Below are 20,694 nucleotides of genomic sequence, written 5' to 3' on the forward strand. Positions count from 1 at the left end.
CCTTTTCCTGATTGGCTTTTTCCGTGATCCCTCTGTTTTGCAGTCTGGTGATGACTCTCCACCATCGAGGGCATTTGCTCAGGGATTTCCCGAGCTCTGAGCTCTGCCACCAGCTCCCATTGTATGAGACGCCTTCACCCACCCGCTGACCTGTGCCGACCACTGAGGGGAGGGAAAACTTCCCTGTGTGGCTGGGACCCTCTACCCCTTCACCACCATCCACTCTCCTGCTCCGGGTGACTTTGTTTTCTGTGTGTCCCTAGGAACAGGGAAATTACCTCCTTTGGTTAAACATGGGGCAGAGATGACAGTCAGAAAAAGCAGTCACTCCTATTTCTATACAAATAAAACAATGCATTAAAAAGAAATCTCCAGAGAACGTTGTGCAATCTTTATAGTTATTTCGGTTTTTGGCAAAATTATTTTCTTATTACGAAGAACTCACCATTGCCACGTAGGAAGCATCACGTCGTCTGAGGATTTTCCACATATATATTGCTTTGCTGGGGTAGAAATTAGTCATTATTCAAACGCTGTTTCTTTGAAATAAAAGGCCAACAGGTATAAGAAACTATGCTAGTACTTCAAGTACTTCACAAAAATCACCTCTAGTCCTTAGAACATTCCTACAGGGTAGAGTAATATCCACTTTACAGCTGAGGAAACCAGAGGCTCGGAGAGGTTAAATAACTTGCCCAAAGGCAGGACAGCTAGTAAGTGACAGGGCTGGGAAAGGAACCCCAATATTTTAATTCCACGCCAGAGTTAGGGCTCTTGGCTCAGTGGCAGGTGGGCCTCCTTGTTACCACACCAGATGGTTTTCACAAGCAAGACAGAGAGTAAGAGGCCAGGCTTGCTTCTGAGTCCCAATAGAGCCGTGGAGGAAATTCTGGTAGGAACATTCAAAGGCGCTAAGAGCCAGCCTCTTTCTAACAAATAGTATCATGGACTTTGGGGTCACTTCGAACACATCACTGATGCCAGGACGGCAGCTCATGGGCACAATTGAACATCATAGTTTGGAGAAAAAAAACCTGTCTTAACCTGTCCGTGTCTGCTTCTAGCTCTGTCTTTTCAAAGTATTACACACGAAAGCCAATTTTTCTTACCCGGTCACGCATCTCTGTTTATCCTAAAAACTGCTTCCAGAAACTAGGAGGTAGGTCCTGGAGGCTAGGTTTCATATGCTGAGCCCGTCATCGGGGAAGATGAATATATTGAACCAGTTTTCAAACTCGGTGTTTGCCTTTGGAAACTTGTGTCTTAAATATTTAGTGACAGCAATCTCGAGGCAAAGGGTCCGTTTCCCAGGGGAACACATTTCATTTCTTCACTTTTGTGCAGAAGCTGCCCTTTGCTACAGAATGAGACACTTCAGGCTATGCATTCTGGGCAGTGACAGCATTTCTCAGGTGTGCAGAGCCAGGGGTCCATCGTTCTGAAGCTTTCTGGGCTGAGTTTCAAATGTCCCGAGCTCACCGCTCCACAGACCTTCAGCACCCTTGTCAGGGCTGGCACCTTACACTTGCTCTTCTCTTCGGACACCTTTTTTCTTTCCCGGTTGAATGAAAAAGTGCATGTCTTTGGTCTTTTTTTTTTTTTTTTTGGTTTCAATAAAATTCCAAAACAGTGCCATCAGACCCACCTAGAGGTGCAATGAGATTCTCCAACACACCCGTGGGAGGAGGCCAAGGAAAGGAGAATTGCCAAGAAAAGAATATGATTTGTTTCAAGGAGCAATCATTAAGATGCTTATAAGTCATTTTCAAAAATGATCGAAAGCCCTAAACAAACCGCTGGATAGCATTTTGTCAGTAACACCAGGGTCCTGAGATGCAGGATGTCATAATACAGAGGCACAAAGATGCAAACTAGCTTTTTTTTAAAAAAAAAATCACGTTTGCCATGTTGCATTTCACACCTAACCTTCCCCCTCCCTCCCTCCCTGTCTCCTCCCAATATAAGCTGGAAAGCCCCTGCAAACCCAGATCACCAATGGGCTAGAAGCCCATTTATAGCTGAGGTTCATAACGGACGGCAAAACTGTCCTCCTGTAAGGGGAATATCGATTGCACAGCTTTGTTGGATGTCAAAGCACACGGTTCTGCACAGCTGCTGATGAACGGGTGCTTGTCGTCCACGACCAACACCTGTTAGGCAGTCAGCACCAACGCTTCCCTTCCAACCTTTGACAACCACCCTCGGGGCAGGCAGACACAACTGCTGAATTACGTATGAAAATTGTAGTTTTGTTGTCTATACAACCGAAGGTTTAACTCGGACTCCTGCTTCTTTCCGAACTGTATAAAGAAGCAATTCTTCTCCTAGAACAAATAAGCACAGTACACTATTGTAATCTAAGAAACAGGCACTATTTGTGTATTGGAAAGCCTTGCTCTCAATAGGGCTACAAGTCCAACGGCCCATGAGCCACTCTTTCAGCAGCTGTAGAAAAGTGAGCCGTAGAAGTCACAGATAATGAGATGCTAACAGCAGCAGAGATAGAAAGGCTAGGAGAAGCCTTCCTCGAATCCCAGCTGTTCCCACCGCTAATTTAGCAAGCACGACTCATAGGTAGGGACCATGTACTTGATGTTGATGAAGGCGTCTTCGCCTCCGGAGCGCTCGAAGGCCTCCAGCGTCTCCTGGATCAGGTCACCGATGTTCTCCCGCTTCTGCTGGCTGTAGTCGATGCCGTCCCCGGAGTTTACTGGGTCATGCAAACACACAAAGAGGCCCGTTATTTTGCTGCATTTTCCCGAAGAGTCCTGCACGTGTGTCTAGGCATTTTTCTCTGAATGCTTGTCATGAGACGCAAGCAATTAACATTTTTACACCATCCTGTAGAGTTTTAGGAGTGGTGACAGATATACAAAAGTGCAAAGTCCTAGAATGGAGCTGATGAAAATTCATCTAAACTAAAGAAATCAGAGAGTAAATGAAAGTGAGGTGATCATGGTTACACAACAGTTCACAAGTCAGGGAAATCTCTTTCCTAAATCTGGTAATTACACCGACAGTGTTCTCTTGGACCTTGACTTCTTCAAAATCCCAAGATGGCATGTTTAGAGGGAACCGTCCATCACCAGGTTAGGGTGCTGGCTCTATGTGATTTCAAATGGACAAACTTTGGAGTGAGGGGCTTAGCCCGTGCCCATGTCTGCGGCTTCTGTACGTGGGGTGAGCCCCACTCCTCCAGGTATCACTAAGCCAGGTGTGCAGCCCTCTGACGGCACCCCCATCACTCCGGATGCAGGTGGGGAGGAGGAAACAGCCTCTCCTGCCGGGACTGGTCCTGACGCCTCCCTGAATGCGTGGATGCCAGCCATCCGTTATGGCTGCATAGAGATTGGTGCCACTGCTGGTTTTGGAGTCTAAGTCCAGGCAGGCGGTCCACCCAGGGGGGCACCGGGAGGACCTGACCGAGGCCTCGTCTCCCAGAGCCCTGAGTGACCACTCAGCTAGCTGCCTCTCAGACTCTGAGGGAAGGGGGTCCTAGGCGTGGCCTTCGATGGCCTCGGGGTAGGGGGGAACCTGGGTCTGACGTGCTTCACCATACACGGTCTCAAACCACACTTTTCTCGAACAATAGTCATTACATGCATGTAAGTTGCATTTCCCGCCCAGACTTCTAAGGGTTTCAACACTGTTTATTCTCCCAGTAAGCGAGTCACCTCTGTGCCTCTGCTGGCATTACCCCCACCTGACCTGTGATGAAAGGAAAGGGCCACAGGGTGGGCTGAGAGGCCCCGGAGGCCTCAGGATAAACGGCCTGAAGGCTCAGGCCACGGGATGCTGCAGGGCGAAGAGCTGCAACTTGAAAATGCGTACTTTACCAGATGAAAGTGTTTATTTTATTCAGATTTCAATGTAGCTCCAAATGCTTATCTTGCTTCAATGTGAAAATAATAAAGGGAACAACGATATTTCAAAGTTTTTTCCCCCAGTTGTTCTGAACATTTTAAAAAAGATGGAGTAATGTTTCAGACCATTAATAAAGGTAACAATTACAATCGCACACAAGCATAGATAAGCAGGGTTTGTGCTTGATTTTCCCAGAAACTTGTTAAAGAAATACCACTGTCTTCTGTACCACAGAGAAAAGACATGGCTGTCCTGACTGGTTTCTTTTGGTGGGGGGTGAAGACAGGCAGAAATGTTACTGATTTTCAGAAAGAGAAAGGCTACGAGTCGCACAGCTACAGTGCATATCGATTTTTCATAACCAATGAACTCACAATGCAAAGCCATTGTAATTAGGTGGACTTTTCCTTTCTCGTGGTGGAAGCCTCTCTGCTATGATGGGGAAAGCTGGATTGAAGTCAAAGCTTGATTTACAGAGTAGCTGATCATCTGAAATCTTCATACACGATACTTGTACAGGACAAATAAGAGACAAGATGCTTGACCAAAAGCGTTCTTGCCCTGTTGTTTTTGAGCTAAAGGTAAACTTAAAAATATATAGAGAGAGACAAATACACAAATGAAATAGGTTTGTTTGTTTGTTTTTTTAAAGATTTACAGGGAGGTCTGAGAAGAGAATCAGTGCAGTTGGGGTCACCCACCAGGTGATACCAACGAGGTATCCATCCACGTGGAGGGCTTTCCAACAGGAGAAGGTCTTGGGTCAAATTAAGAGAGAAGGGGGAGGAAGCTTGTGTGTGTGTGTGTGTGTGTGTGTGTGTGTGTGTGTATACGTGTGTGTGTGGGAGGGTCGGTCAGGCGTGTTAGAGGTGTAAAGAAAAGATGCTAAGGAAGAAGTTCCAAAAGAGGGGAGGGCCAAAGCAACACAGTCCAAAACAGGTGCAGCAGGGACAGGGACAGATAGCATGTGTGACAAGGGAGACCCGTAAGGAAGGTACGTGTGAGGAACAACGTCAGCTCCCAGGATTCCGATCGGGACCGTGAAGAAGGTACAGTGAGAGGGTCTGGCTGGCCTCTGAGGGCTTCTTCCCTCCAGAGGACATTCCTGATAAATTCCTCCTGCCCACAAAAGCGGTGCACTTAGGGAGGAGCCTGCAGGACCCAGGTTTGCATAGCCAGCCGAGCCCATGGCGCAGACACCCTGGGGGCACATGGAAAATGTAATTGGTGATGGTGCCCAGTTGTGACAGCCTGGATCCAGTTCCTGATGGACAAAGATACGTAAATTAATCACTAATAAATGGTGCCTTTTGTTGGCATATTAGTCAAAAGGTCAAGAACTGAATAGATCACGGGACAGACTTATTTTCCTGATGGGGGCATGATGGAAAGTCTGCACACAATGGAAAGCTTAACACACCCTGTTTTCCCCACTGCCTTCCAGAATGCTATAATGACAAGCAACACTTTATTTCAATAATAACCTATTCTTACTTTTTAAAAACTATTTAACTGTAGGAGTAAGTAAACTATGTAGCTTTTTTGTTTCCCAACAGTGAATAAGGCAAATGATAAAAAGAACAGAACAGAACAACAGCTGCTTGTTCAGAAGGAGCTGGAGTTGGAATATTTTGTGGTTGCAGAATGTGCACCGCTGGGGTGGGAGAAAAGCCCAACAAAGGCGCTGAAATGACGACCAGGGACAGTTCAGCGTCAAGCCACGTTGACAGGCAGGTGAGCGGTGTGGTCTCCATTTCAGAACTGCTATACTGTCAGGTTGTTTTAGAATCTGAGCTTGAGGTAATTAGCTTGAGCTCACCATTTAAGGTACATATGACACTGTTGGAAAACATACTTGTGAGAATAGGATGCTTAAAAAAAAAAACAACCCAGATGGTTATGTACAATTGTCAATTCTGATTAGGAAGGTGACATTTCAATTCAGGAAGCTAGCAGTCTATTTTATGTCCAGCAGCTGGAAAGATACATTGATGATGGAAAAGATATGTTTTATTTATAACCAAATAGGAGTATAACAACGGTTTAAACCAGACTTTGCATTTCAAAAGGGATAATATGCAAAGAGACTAGAACACGGGATTTGGCTTCTCTTCTTAGAGGTCCTTGTGTGCAGGAGGTGGGCAACTACTGTTTGAAAGTCCTTCTTGGTTAGGGATTATTTTAAGTATACTTATTATTCTGAATGTTGAAGTCGTGTTTTGTTGTTGTTGCTTTTTTTTTTTGCGGTACGCGGGCCTCTCACGGCTGTGGCCTCTCCCGTTGCGGAGCACCGGCTCCTGACGCGCAGGCTCAGTGGCCATGGCTCACGGGCCCAGCCGCTCCGCGGCATGTGGGATCTTCCCGGACCGGGGCACGAACCCGCGTCCCCTGCATCGGCAGGCGGACTCTCAACCACTTGCGCTACCAGGGAAGCCCCTGAAGTTGTTTTTGATTATGTAGGTAGTATGCTCAAGCACACGCATCCTCATTTTCTATCTAACCCCCTTTAGACAGTCCTAACCTGGATGCTTTCTCTTTCTAGAGGCCGCTTTGGTCAGAATTGGGACGTGCGCATCCCAGTCTTTCGTCGGTCAGTGGCGTGCTCTCAGTGAATGAACTCAGCTCATGACTGTGACCATCATGACACCGCATCACCAAGGCCATCCAAAGGGAGGCTGCATCAGATGCACTGACATTTCGCATAGATACGTATCCACAAGGCAGTGGCCACGGACCAGCAGCAGACACGTGTCTTGTAGGATTTCGATGAAAGAGTCTCGTAGCATTTTTACAATTTCTAGACTGTGTAGAAGCTTTATTCTTTTCCTTTCTTCAGTTACTACTATTACAGGAAAAAATGAAAAAAAAGCAAAGTGGGGAAAAGGAAACTTTTGGTGGCCAGAGCAAGGTCTTCCCAAGTTAGCGTTGAGGTCGGTGTCAATGGCACCTTTGGCCATACCAAAGAGTGACGTTCTCTCTGTAGCCAGAGGAAAACTAGGCCCTGCAGGGTAATGCAAGATGGAAAAAAAAAAAAGCTCTTGCCTTTGGGGAGCTTCTCATCCAGCTGCGGGAGCCTAGCTGGCCACAGTCCCTGTAGGTCACGTGCACGCCCTATGAGAGTCAGTGTGGGCCACGTACCCTGACTGCAGAGCCCTGGCGCCATAGGCCCCTCTCCTATTCCTTGGGTTCCCACTGGAAACTGTGTCCTGAGAGAAGGCTTATCTGTGTGTTCTAGTCAGACACCTGAGTCCCCTTATCTGAAAACAGGAGGAGCAGTGAAAGGATGTATGGACGGCCATAAGAGGCTCAAGGAGAGTTACATTCACATTTGGATTTTTCTGACTCTAGTGTTTTTTTGGTCAATACTCTTCAGTGTTAAGTGTATAGATATTGTTATATGAACGGTAATACACAAAGAAGTTACTGGGAAATGAAAGCATTATTTAAGGCACCGGAAATAGAAAACACATACATGCTCACTTCGGGTTGCTTATTCAACATACCTGAAGTATTACTCATTTGGTACCAATGGATGAAATAATTTATAAACTCTACCTATACTTTCTGGTCATGGCTAAGGAGAGCAGTAGGCACCATTTGGGGAAAACTTCCATTAGTTCTGCAGGCTCCTGGCTGAGGCAGCAGCAGGACAGGCTCAGCACGACCACACACTGGAGAGGCAGTGGGTCGGCAGGAAGGAAGGCGTCGTGCCCACTGCCACCTGTCATCCTGAAATTGCTCATGACTTGGCTGCTTTGCAGAGCCATGAACCAAACATTCCTAAAGAAAACACTAGCTTGGGAAACTCAATGAAAAACCACCAGAGTGAATCAGGAAATCATAAGCAATGACTCAAATGATGTCCAGACTACCAGTACCAATCTTTCTTCATACTACTAACTTTTGGAAGCTCCAATTTGTGAGGTAGCTCGCCCTGCTCAGTGACAGCAACAGTTCGTGTCACCTCTTAAGTGTACAAGAGCACCTGGAATAACTGTGGACAGTAGCAAAGACCTCAGACAAATAAAAAGATGATTAAACTCACGGAACAACATTCACCTCAGCCTTTGACAGCACCAGACAGCGAGCCAGGCGGAGTGATTCTCTCAGCACACCGAAGGCTAAATTACAGTCATAAAACAAGGCTTTGAACTAAATGGCTGCCGACTGGTCATGGTTTGGCTGCGCCCTCCTTTGGTCTACCGCTTCCTTCTCTGGACATTTTTGCGTGGCCACTTTGCGTACACGGTATGTGAACGTGAATCCAGGCCAAGTCCAGCCTGAAGCTTTTCTCAGTATGAGAGCATCCGTGGATATAACACGACTTGCAGAGAACACGCCTGTCTACCATTTCCCCAGGTGAGATGCTGGCGAGCTCAGCACAGGGCAAGAACTCTGGTCCTTCCTTGTGTGCCCGGGGGAGGGGGGCCTGGACAACCTCCCTGAAGCAATGCTGAGTGGAATTTTAAAAAGTACTCACAGAGGAAACTAAATCAATTCTTTCTGGATCAGAAAAGACATTTTTTTTTGGTTGCTCAAATGTTGAACTAAAACATTTCAAAAGCTGTAAAGCTCAACTGAAAGGAATTTTACCTGTCAAGACCTGTAACCAGTGCTGGCTTCAGCCACAGCTAAAGCTGCTTTCCTTCTGCCTGGATCTCAATGACGTCATCTGCTCTGGAGAGAGAGGGAGCCCTTGGGGCCTGGGCTCAGGTCTCGGCAGGGTGTGTGTGTGGAACCTACTGCAAATATTATTGTGATAAGATGCTTCTTGATGACATTAAACCAGCACAGATGTTCTGTTGGATGTTTCTGAACAAAATTTCAATTTTGGGCTTAGTGGATTTAACAGTTACAAGCTGGAGATGACCTCAAACAGTAATTCCCTGTTCGCACTAGTTGGTAGTTAAGCAGAAATGTTAGTTGTAGTGGAATAAAACTAATATTTTCCAACATGTATTTATTAAAAACGTGACTCTTATCATCGAAAAAGATTTCATTAAAAAGATGATAACTCACATGGGTTTATAAATGGTTGCTTTGAGTTTTTTGCTTTTTAATTTGAATTAAGAAAGGGAGAGAAGAGACAGATCTACTTTGTCTTTTAAGGAGTTTTTCATTTCAAGACCTAGATTATATTGTCAACATTTGTTTTGCCAGAAATATCTTGTTTATTTGGGGTTAGCTTGAATCCAATTTACTTTATAGAAATAGTGTTACCTGTTTTGGAATAAAAGGGCTTTCTCCCATAAAGTTTGGAAAATTACAGTGGAAACAATTGTAAATTCCAGCCTGATCCTTTCTGGAGATGAGGGAATGGAAGAGGAAGGGAAGAGGGGAAGACAAACTAGGAGAAATTTCATTTTTCTACATTGAATAAGAGAAGAAGCCTTTTGGGAAGATGTTTTGAGGTTATCTGCTTTTAGAATCCTAAAGAAATGCTCTCTTTCACTTTCTTTTTTTAGCTTTGCTGTGTTACTTTGAGGACACTCATCTTTTTTTTTTTTTCCTTAGTGATAACATGTGTCACCCTATTCAGAATTTTGGGTGTTTCCCTGTTTGGCCCAAGCTTAGCCACGGCTTCCTTGGCTAACTTCATATTCTCTTGGAAAGTGATTGTTTTCAACATATCCTTAAGCCTGACTGTACAATGGATATTTCTAGAGTGTTGGTTCATGGCGGGTGTGAATCAAAGTTGCAATGGTTTTGCAACCAAAAACTTATAATAACCAGAGCATATGTCATGCTAGAGATGCCCAAAGGCTTAAACACTCCAAATCTCCTCAGATCTTGTTGACATTAATGAAATTCATAAGATTTCTTTCCTCTGAAGATAAAAGCTTTGAAGCAAGACCTCGATTCCCAGCTGGATGTCTGTCTCTCTCCCTCACCTTTTGACGCTGGAGCCGGGTGACTAAAGCATGGGGTTCCTAAGCCATCGTAGTTTCGAAAGCTCAAGGAAAGGTTTTCCTCTCAGAATGGGGGCGCTGATCACTTGTGAAACTAAAGATATCATGGATCTTCCAGCTGTCAATTAGATATTTAAATGTTCCTTGAGACAGACAGTGAAGATTTCTAAACAACTGCCATTTTGCAACGGCCAGGTAGACTTATTCTGTAGGGAACGAACAAGGATAACGTCGGGGTGTAGTGATACAGTGGAAGTAACACTGAACTTCAAAGGCAAATAACTTGCCATACAACTTTTCAAACCTTAGTAGCTGCAATGTTCAATAACTTACTAGATGGTTAACTGTGGACAGGTTACTTAATTTCTCTGAATCTCAGTTGCCTTCCCTGTAGAAAGAAGGGACTGAACTTGGGGTGATCTCTGCTCACCCTAACATTACATTAGATAATATCACAACACAACTTTGGAATAGCTTTTGGAAAGGATGGTTATTCAATGGATGCACGGTATTTCAACTGAAAAGATAATCACAAAGCATCTGTGCATTTCTTCAAAGTAAGTCACAGATCTCATAAGCATCAAATCCAGCTTTCAAATCAAGTTCTAAAAGAACCCAAAGGACCAAGGTTTATATAGCTAGTCCTAGTTTAGAAAGAGAACACTGTCAAAAACTCAAATTATTTGTTGACACACTACCAAAAACGATTCCATTCTGCTACTTCAATAAATCTATGTAGATTTTGATTTATTAGAATAAAGACCAAATGTATGGGTTGGTTTTCTAAATATATTCAGTTGACAGTGATTTGGTCAAGACTATAAAAAAGCAAGTCAGGTTCATCCCTGATTATTGACAATTTGACTTGGAAGTTATACTGAGAAAAATAGGTGGGTTCACCAATTTATCCCTCTACAGGATAATTACAACTATAGATTCAGTGGCCATTGAATTAAACTGTATTCCGAGTTATGAAGTATATCTCTTTTCTTGTTGGTCCACATGATTCAATGCACATTCAGTGAACATTCAACAGGAAAGGGGCAGAGAGTTCTAAGTCCAGCTCTTGTCCTAAATCTATTTCCTGCTGGCTTATCTCATGGTGGAGTAATAATAACAGCAATAATACTAGCGTAATGTCATTTAACGCTAAGAATAGCCCTATGAGCTAGATACTATTACCGTCTCAGCACAGGGACACACTGAGGTTCAGGAGGTGAAATCACTTAGTAAAGTGACACAAGCAGTACATGACTCCGGGATGCTGAGAAAGAGAAACGGTGGGAGGCATATGCTGGTGTGCAATGAGGAGGGTGATAGGAAGATCCAGAAGGGAGGTCTAAGCATCCTATGCCATAGTACTTAGTGGAATCAGATGCCTGTGTGGAGGCCTTCAGGTGACTCCTCCGCGCCCCCTCGCCCCGCCCCCACCCCCACCCCCCGGAGGTAAACGCTGACTTGACTGGTAGCGTGAGCCCTGCGTCTGGGCTCAGAAGATCAGCGCCATCTTCGCCTCCTCCTTCCCTGTATCCAGCTTGCTGTTGTGCAGTGCACGGTGGGTCTGCTTAATACCCCCAGTTCCAGAGCTACTCTGGCCCACCCTGGGTGGTAGCGAAGAGTCTGTTTGGACTTTCAAACTCTCGTCCTCCTAATTCACCCTGCAGATTAATTTTCCTAGTCACCTTCTCTCCTGAGTAATAACCAACATTTCCACGTTGTATGATGGATCAAATTCAAATTCCTGATACCCGGACCCTCTGTCTCTGCTCTCCCTCATGAAGTCAATCTTATATTTTGCTCCTTCCCAACGAGACCTTCTGCTCCACTCAGACGTGGATTTCTTCCTAGCCTCAATGTGTGCGATTTTCATTCACGTCTTTAAAAACCCCCATAGGAATATGCTCCCCTCTCCCTTCTGGTAAGTCCCACCTTACTTCTTTTCAAGGCCAGTTTGGGATTTACTTCCTCTGTGAAGTTGACTCCACAATCTTCTTTCTTTCTTTTGAATCCCTAGAGCTATGGTCAGTAATATCTCCACCTCGCTTAAGTACATGTCACTCTAGAACCCTGAGAAGTGCTTTATGTTGCTTAGTTTTCCTATGTTTTACCACCTCTTGAAGGATAGGTTTATGCTATAAACCTTGTTCATTGGCATCAAATACAAATCGAATCTTTGTGAAAGGGCTGAATGAAAGAATAAATTACTGCTTTGTGTGTTTACTGAATCCAGATGCGTTATAAGCAAATTCAGTTCTAAGTAAATTGTATGTTAAAAGTAGTGCCCAGGGCTTCCCTGGTGGCGCAGTGGTTGAGAGTCCGCCTGCCGATGCAGGGGACATAGGTTCGAGCCCCGGTCCGGGAAGATCCCACATGCCGCGGAGCGGCTGGGCCCGTGAGCCATGGCCATTGGGCCTGCGCGTCCGGAGCCTGTGCTCCGCAACGGAAGAGGCCACAACGGTGAGAGGCCCGCGTACCGCAAAAAAAAAAAAAAAAAGTAGTGCCCACAATCTGCCCAATTCTTGTTCTTTATTTACTATTTACAAACTTGTGAGCTCTTATCCGTGGAGATAGTATTTATGTGGATTCAGAAAGGCTGAGTATACGTACATAGAGGGTTGGTGTAGTTAGATAGCCTCATCTCTTTTCCAAAATCCTCCTTGATTTAAAGTGGGGTTTACTTGGATCACCCTTAAATTTGAGAAGAGAAACTTTCTTTCTCCAGAATGAAAAAAAATCAGATTATCCTATTTCATTGAATATCTAAATTTTGCTTACTATAGTTTCTTTCCCAGCTACATGATAATTTTCAGTCAGGCAAAGAAATGTTTTCAGTTGGAAAGGAAATACTGAAGGCTGCTTTCAGGGGTGATGCAAACCTATTGGAGATAATTTTACTGCTTTTAGACTGATGCTGGAAACTTTCAGAAATGGACCAGAATGACAGTTGTTATCATGGCTTTTCATTTCCAAGAAATATTAATGATACAACCCATTTTAAATTCTAAATTCTTTTTCATATTTGAGGTACAAAAATGGAAAAAGAAATCTCAGATTTCTAGCAAGTTTTATCAGCAAATGCAGTAAACTATGGGCAGATGTACTTCTCAGATTATCTTTGTTAGAACTTTCATCTTTATGGTGAACTCAGAACTCAGAAGCCTGTGTGTGTCCACACTGGTGATCGCCATCACAGCAAAGTTTGGTTAAATCATTTTAGATGAATACCTGCACAGCGGGGCACAGAGCCACAAAACAAGACCTTTATGGCCTTGATGTATCCTTTGTTCTACTGCAGAAAATAATTAAATAAAGTCACTAATGGTGCTCGCAATGGAAAAACACATCACCCGTTCCTGCAGATCGTATGATTCCTCGATTATCTAGGATTTATCTCAGCTTGCCTAAACTAGCTACTCTTTGAAAATTCTAAGATGAATTATTGAGTGCAAAATTTAATAGATTTCCAAGCCATTAGCTGTAAATTTTACCGAGTGAAAATCTTTCTCATCAAATGAGCTCAATTAACGCAAAAATAATATATTTAATGAACAAACCAAAGCAATCTGCTGGGCTGAACTGAGTTAACGGCTGTATAAGTGACAGTTAAAGCCGTTTACGATTGTCTCAGTTTCAAAGAACCTCGCAGTATCTGTCAAAGCTCTGACTACCAACTTTCATCAGTGTCTACGTTGGTTAGTTCAATGTGGCGGGAGACATCCACCCCGCCACCAGGCCCATTAATGCAGAGCACAACCTGCAAATACTGAGCTCGCCTGACTCCATTTTTCCAAACGTTCAGGGCTTTGTTAAAGTCCAATCAGAGTTTTGGCTGTGTGGTAAGAAAAAGAGAGGTATCTAAATCATGGGGACAAAATGAAAATGTGGCCATTTAATTTGCCATGTCAGCAAAATCGGGTTTGCACATGAATTGAAGCCAAAGCTTGTCGGAAATGCTGATAGGTGAAATATGCTGACTTTTGATACTTTTGAATAAAGACTGTTTATTGGCCTGTGTTACATTTTTATCTCTTAAAATTCCTCAGTTTAGTGCACACAGTTACTTTCCTCTTAATCAGGCTTTTGGGGGTAGGTGAGTCCAAACAGAGCCAACTGGAAACAAACAAGAGCATCCCCGCGGGGTTGAGGCCATGTGCACGAGGATACGCCCTCAGCCTGTTACTGAATCTCTGGCTGAAACGGGTGTAATAACACCTTCCTGGAAGGAGAGGTGCAAGGATAAAATAAAAGAATATATGTTATGTCTTTAGGAATATAACAAGCAATTCGTATTATTGTAGTTTCTGTGATGTCAGTATCCCATTTTTCAGGTAACAGCAGATTGCCTATGATTTAACTCTCCTCTGGGTAGGACAGGAAGACTAGCCCACAGAATACCATGGAGTAAGGGTTTTGCTTTTATAAAATGGGTTCACTCTACAGCCCCAGAAAAGGAGCAGCGGGGAACTGCTTTACCTTCAAGTCCTGCAGGAGAGTGAGTTTACTGTCAGTTGTCTGGACTCACCGTGAACACAGAGCCACCCTGTTGGGGATACTTGTCACACGGGCATAGGTTTCTCTGGTCTAGATGGGTTCCTTGGACCCTGTCTGCAACATGATCAAGGTTCTTGGCTGCAGGGCTTTAGAAGCAAATGATTTATGGCATAAGTTTACACTCACTAGTTGCCCTCAGTCCCCTTTCTCCCTGGGTAGAGTTCAGTATATTGGTGCCTAAATGAATGGGGGAAAGACCAGTTCTTGTCCTCCTGCAAATGGCACTCAGGCTTGGCTATCTGAGCCCTGGCGGCCCTGTTTCTTTCTCTTTTGCTTTAGATAATTCATATAGTTCCTATAATTCCCATTTTATATCGAGCAAGTAGCTGAATTGAGAAGGAGAGAAAAAGAGAGGAGGTGTCCTTGCCTCTTTCTGACCACAAGGTAAGAGCTGAGCTGGAGAAGTGACAGTAGAACAGAAGGGAGAATGGGAGCAGTGTTCCAGCTCGTGTCTTATCCCTATAGGAAGAGTACTGAGGTGGGGAAGTTTAGAAACCTTGCTTTCCTCTTTCTTCTATTGCAGCTAACGTCACCCCCTCCACCTCCTTCAGCACGTGGGTTGCTACTTTGGCCTCTGAGCTCCCCCCAAAGCTCTCTCCTAGACTCTTCAGATCATGACCCTCGGCCCCTTGGGCTGCTGGCGGACGTCAGCTCCTGCCCCTAGCCAGGATCCCAAATCTGACATTTGCGTAGTAGACTCAGAGCTCTGAGTGAACCGGACAAATGTCCTGGCAAGCAGGCACACGCGCTGCCTTCTCTCAGGCTGGCACCTGACGTATTAAGTCTGGAAAAATCTCCAGGTCGCTGGAGAGACCTGGCCCAGGGAGTTATCATCTTTCAACCAGCCAAGGCCTCTACACAAATCATCCCATTTAGCTCCAGCCTCTGGGAATACCATCCGCTAAGGAACACTGCCCCTCCACATGCCTCTATGGACAAGACCTACATTCTTGGATTTGAAGATCTGCCATGCATCTTGGCTGTTCATATTTTTGCAGAGATCTTTGGCTCACAGAAGCAGCTCTAATGGTGGGGATTTCAGGAGTCAAGGGAGTGTGGCTTCGAGGTGCTTGTGGACAGACAACCTTCCCGGGCCCTGGGATGACAGCAAATCTGTCGTCTTCTCTCCCTCCTCGTGGGCCTGCCCCAGCTCTGGGTCAGGGTATGTCCGTGGGTGCGGGCTGTGGACGAGACCCCTCAGCAAGGGAGAGGGCAGCTGGTGGACCAGAGGCAGAGCAGAGGCTCCTTGCCCCTGACGGCCGCCCGCCCGCCTGGGGCTCACACACCACTTCCATGTGCCCAGAGCAGCGGTTGTTTGTAAACTGCTTCCCAGCTTGAGGATAAGAGGAATGTAAATCCAAGGAGGAAATCGAGAATGGGGCTCTAATTTGAACTCGGATGTAGTTGTCCAAGTTCTATGATTTCAGGAGGATCAACCGGGTGGGGTTCTGGTAGCTGAGGGTAGCGACTGGAGAACTAGAGGGGTAAACGGGGTGTTCACTTTCTGGAGGAAGAGGCAGATATTAACACCCCAATAAACCAACGACGGAATAAGAGTGCTTGAGAGAGTGAGAGGTTCTAGCAAGGACCGAAAGTAAGAGATGTGGCAGGGAGGAACTGGGAGGGACCACCTGGGCAGGTGATCAGGACAGTCTCGATCAGAAGATTAAAACTAAACTGAGCCCTGAAGGCCGAGAAGAAGGCGGCTTTGCAACAAGCAGCCTGGGGAGGATGTGCCGGAACAGAAAATGCAAGAAAGGCCTTGAGGTTGGAACAAGTTGTCCCAGAGAGCACAGTTTCACCCGGTTATTGCGGTCATTCTTTTCAACGCTGATGATACTACACGTAACTGTAACTTTTAATGACTGTTCAACAGCTCTGGGGTTGAAGGAGTGTAAAGTATGCAGCTACCCTCCTCTAGTTAGGGACATTGTCTCCTTCCAGATTTTCATAATTTTAGACAACACTGCAATAAACATTTTTGTGCATTCAGTCTTTTTTTTTTTTTTTTTTAGTTCTATTATTTCCCTGAAACAATTCTCAGAAGTGAGGTTACTGCTTCAAAGAATATGAACATTTTGTAGTCATTGGTATATATTGGTGCATATATATATATATCCATATTGATTTTCAGAAAGCTTATGCCAACTTATAATGTTACCAGCAACACAGGAGTTTACCTGTTTATCACAGCACTGGATGTAATTCAATTTTGTTTGTTAATTCAGTATCTATAAAATGTTACTTTAGGATTACTTTCGTTAGTATTTTTCTACTTACCAAGGAGTGCTAATATTTTCCAATGCATTTTTTTTTTTTTTGCTACATGGTTTTTTTTCCCCTTATGAGAATGATTTGTTCTTCTCTTTAGCTTATTTATTTTTCCGGTAGGTTTTCCAAGACAAAGTCTCCTAACATCCTGGGAAGCTAGGGAGTGGACAGATCTCTGGAGTTCAATCTCCAGCATTCATTTCCTTTTGACTCAATCAGCACTATTTCAGAGGGCAAAGGGTGGCCTGAAAAGAGTTACTGTAACTTCTAGAGGTGCCCAAGGGCGGTAGTACCCTGGGAATTGAAAGAATCTGAGGGACTGTGTTAAGAAATGTAGGGGAAATTGCATCATCAAGAGATGGCCACCTCCAGAAGGAGGGACACTGACAATGATTAGATTTCTGAAAAGCTTCTTTGCACCCTTTCCTTGTGCTCGCCCATCCATCTGCCCACCCACCCAGGGCTTGCTTCCTAGGTCATCCTATGAAGGACCAGGCTCAGTTCCCCACCAGGTTAGTCACAGACACGACCTCGAGGGCCGTTCGGTCAGCCCTCACTGACAATGTGCCTTAAATCAAGACTTTGGGGCTTACCTTCAAATTGGATTATTTACAAATGAGGAAATCATTGTTACTTTGGTTTGTGTGTGAAAAGTGTTAATTTGTTAAATGTTAAATTCGTGATATACCACAATTGGTTTAAGCTTGTGTTGGCATTTCTACATTTTTTACTAGACGGGGAGCCCCAAAAGATGAAAGTGGCACCAGAAAGCCCAAGCTGGAGGCTGGGTAGGTCTTGGGAGACAGACTTTGAGGATGCAGACGGAGCTAAGCCAGAGCATTTGTTCCTATTGAAGGTTAAAAGACCAGTAGCGGTGGAAACTAAAGTCTGCTATTCATCTTCAGGCTAGGGACCGTGCAGACAGCTGCAACACGAGCCCCCTCATAAAGCTATGCCAGTAACCTTAACCGTGACCTCTGGCTGGAGACGCATTTCAGTGGGTGTACTGATATCTCTTTTAGGCACAAATAAGCACAGTTGTGTCAATTTTGTTTTGAGGTCAGATGATTAACTTGTGGGCCCTTTTTAGTGAATAATAGGGGAAAAAATGTCTTTACATCTTATTTCAGCTTAACAAACAAAACAAAGCTTTCTAGTGGGAAGAAAGTTGCCTATTACATCGAGAGCAGATTTTAAGGTAAAAATAAACATCACAAAAGGACTTTGAACCTGATGGGCACTGAGCTATTGCAAGGTCAGATTAATAACTGACACGTCATTCAATTAATTAAGGTTGATATAATTATTTGGATAGATATTTTAGTACATATGACCTTTAGTTCTGAATTATTGGGGTATTTCTTTTACTTTTTTCACCTCCTTTTATGTAGTTACAGCCTGTTATAATGTTATAGATTAAGAAAAAGCAAGCTGTTTACAGAGATCAGTGTGTAGCATTTAAAGTTGTTTTTTTCGTATTGACCAGCCACTGGCAGGTCTAATCATTGCTCTCTCTCAAAGACCAAGGTAAAATAAAACACAAGAAAAACATTGCAGGGCTGCATGTGTGAGCACACTGCTACAGTCCTTAGTATTGAGTCTGTCCGGAAACCAATGATTAATCCTATAAAAAACTACGTAACTAGGACCCCAAACATTACCGATCTAAAAAGCCAAGTGGTAAATAAAACTACTCAAAATTCTAAATTCCTTTAAGTTCTGTTAAAATTGTTTTTAGCTTGAAGGAACTAAACTGACTCACTTTTTATTAATTCTGCTATTTCCCTTAAAAAAAACCTTGTAGCTATAATATGACAAATCAGAATTTGGGGAAAGGAATAGACTTTGGGAGTCTCTACCTCCTGCAGAATAAAGTTGAAATTCTACCAAAAATGAGCTCTCAAAAGTCTACCAATAACCCAAGGGATGGTGGTGTTAAAGGAAGGTGTTCCAGAGAAAACGGCCTTGGCTGCCAGGCTCAGACTCCCAGAGGGGCCTCCTGCTGCTAGGAGGGAGCAGACGTGCCCTGCCTCTGGCTTGTTAAGCAAACTTCTGACTGAGCACAGGGAAAGCGCTACATGGTCTTGGAAACACGTTTGGGGCCTCTGGGCACAGCAGGGCACTTAATCCTTAAAGAATTCTGTGAGGTTGGTGATGATGATGAAGATGATAGCGAAGACACATAACAATTACTCTTCCCAGGTACCTGGGTGAGTTTTACCGTGAGGATTACGTAAGGTTACGTAAGTAAAATTCCAGTTACATACGCGTAAGCATGATACCAGTGTTTCTAATACTCGTTGTTAGTATAATCATCTTTATCATATCATGTCAATGCCTCGTCAGAGGGGGGTGGTGAGAATGAAACGAACTAAGCTATACAGAGCGCCGGGCCCAAAGCTTGACAGTTATTGGGCACTAGACGGGAGTTTCTTTCTTTCACTTCCTTAATAGGGTCGATTCAAGGAGCTTATGACATGTTCATTAACATTCCAAATCTACCCATTGTACACATGAGTAAATTGTCAGAGATGGGATTTGATCTCAGATCTATATAAAGACAAAGTCTCAGTTATTTCCATTACAACTTGCTTCCTCTCTCAGGGAGCTCAGGGGCAGTAGAGTCAAATCTAGCTGACTCAGAACTTTCTGATGGTTGACCCTGTAATAACTTTAGAAAGAGGGTACCTCCTAACCTCTGTGGATTATCGGGTGTTAAATATATTTTGGTTTATGTCAGTCTTTTTTCCGTATCCAGAAGAATTAAAATATCAGAGAAAAAAAGGTTTTGGATAAAACTGGAATGCATTTAAGACTTTAAAACGTGCATGTGTCTACAATAATAATAAAACATTGTTTTATATTTAACCACATGACATCACCAATGTTCAACCGTTTCTGACTTACAAAAATGTCAGTTTCATGGTTTAATCTAAATTTTATTTTTTTTAATTGAGGCATAATTGACATACAACATTATATTAGTTTCAGGCGTACAGCATAATGATTCAATGTTTGTATATATTGTGAAGTGATCACCACAGTAAGTCTAGTTAACATCCATCACCGTTTACAGTTACAAATTATTTTTCTCGTGATGAGGACTTTTAAGATCTACTCTCTCAGCAACTTTCAAATACTCAATACAATATTATTAACTGTAGTCACCATGCTGTGCCTTACCTCTCCATGGCTTATTTTATAACTGGAAGATTGTATCTCAAGTTTTAATTTTTACTATGTAAAAAGAATTAGCATTTAATTCCTACTGTAGGCACTAGATGTGTACGCAGCTTTTGTACATTTAGCTGATTTAATTTTAATTCTCAACAACCTTGTGAAGTTGGTAGTGCTATTAGCCACAGTCCTACAGGTGAGCGGCCTGCAGCACAGGAAGGTTAGATCTGACTTCCAAGTATAAAATGTAACCACGATATGAAAAATAACCAAACGTCTTTACGAACATTTTGACCAAGAAATTCGATTCTGATACATATGAAAACAAGATGAAATTAAAAATGTCATATTAAGTAATTTCTTTAACAATGGACATATTATTCAACTAAATGAAAACTGTTTTCCCTCTGTATAGCTTCACAGCTTTGGAATTATCTGTGAAATTAATAATGTAAAGTTAATAATAATTTTGCATCACTGTGATTGGCCAAAGTTAAATGCAAGGATAGATATGGTTGTCAGAAAATTTACCGTAAAATAAAAAGATTATATCTGATCCTTAAAAATATTTCTTTCCTTTCCAAGTTTTCTCCAATGCTTTTTCTTCCTTGAGCTGCCATTTTATATTTGGAGAAAACTGAGATCAATACTGACAACCTGAATTTTATTGACTAATTTTAAATGTAAATTTTGTTTTTAGCAATTTTCCTTGATTCTCCACGAAAATAACTTGTTTAAAGTTACCATCCTCACTAAGTTTAAGGTTTTTTTCCCTCTGTAGTATGGTTTTTAAACTGTTTTATAAAAATATTTCCGTAGGGGATGCAAAACAGTATTATGATGACATAATTTGTCTTACTCCCATGCAATTTCATATAAACATACATAAAGCAGTATTATAGCAGATTAACTTTCTTATATG

The 20,694-nt window shown here is 43.3% G+C and overlaps 1 protein-coding gene across 2 annotated transcripts in view; it reads right to left on the bottom strand.

Moving 5' to 3' along the window:
• Window positions 1–2,224: 2,224 nt before the first annotated feature.
• PACRG (parkin coregulated) overlaps window positions 2,225–20,694 on the bottom strand; it is a 515,599-nt gene continuing 497,129 nt past the window's right edge. The window contains exon 5 of one of the 2 annotated variants that reach the window (XM_065888883.1): window positions 2,225–2,710. In XM_065888883.1, coding sequence (XP_065744955.1) covers window positions 2,550–2,710 — 161 coding nt within the window. In that variant the 3' untranslated portion in view covers window positions 2,225–2,549. The remainder of the gene's footprint in view (window positions 2,711–20,694) is intronic. The other variant, XM_065888882.1, reaches the window with a different exon arrangement.

This window comes from Phocoena phocoena, chromosome 12 (assembly GCF_963924675.1).
Source record: "Phocoena phocoena chromosome 12, mPhoPho1.1, whole genome shotgun sequence".
Lineage (NCBI taxonomy): Eukaryota > Metazoa > Chordata > Mammalia > Artiodactyla > Phocoenidae > Phocoena > Phocoena phocoena.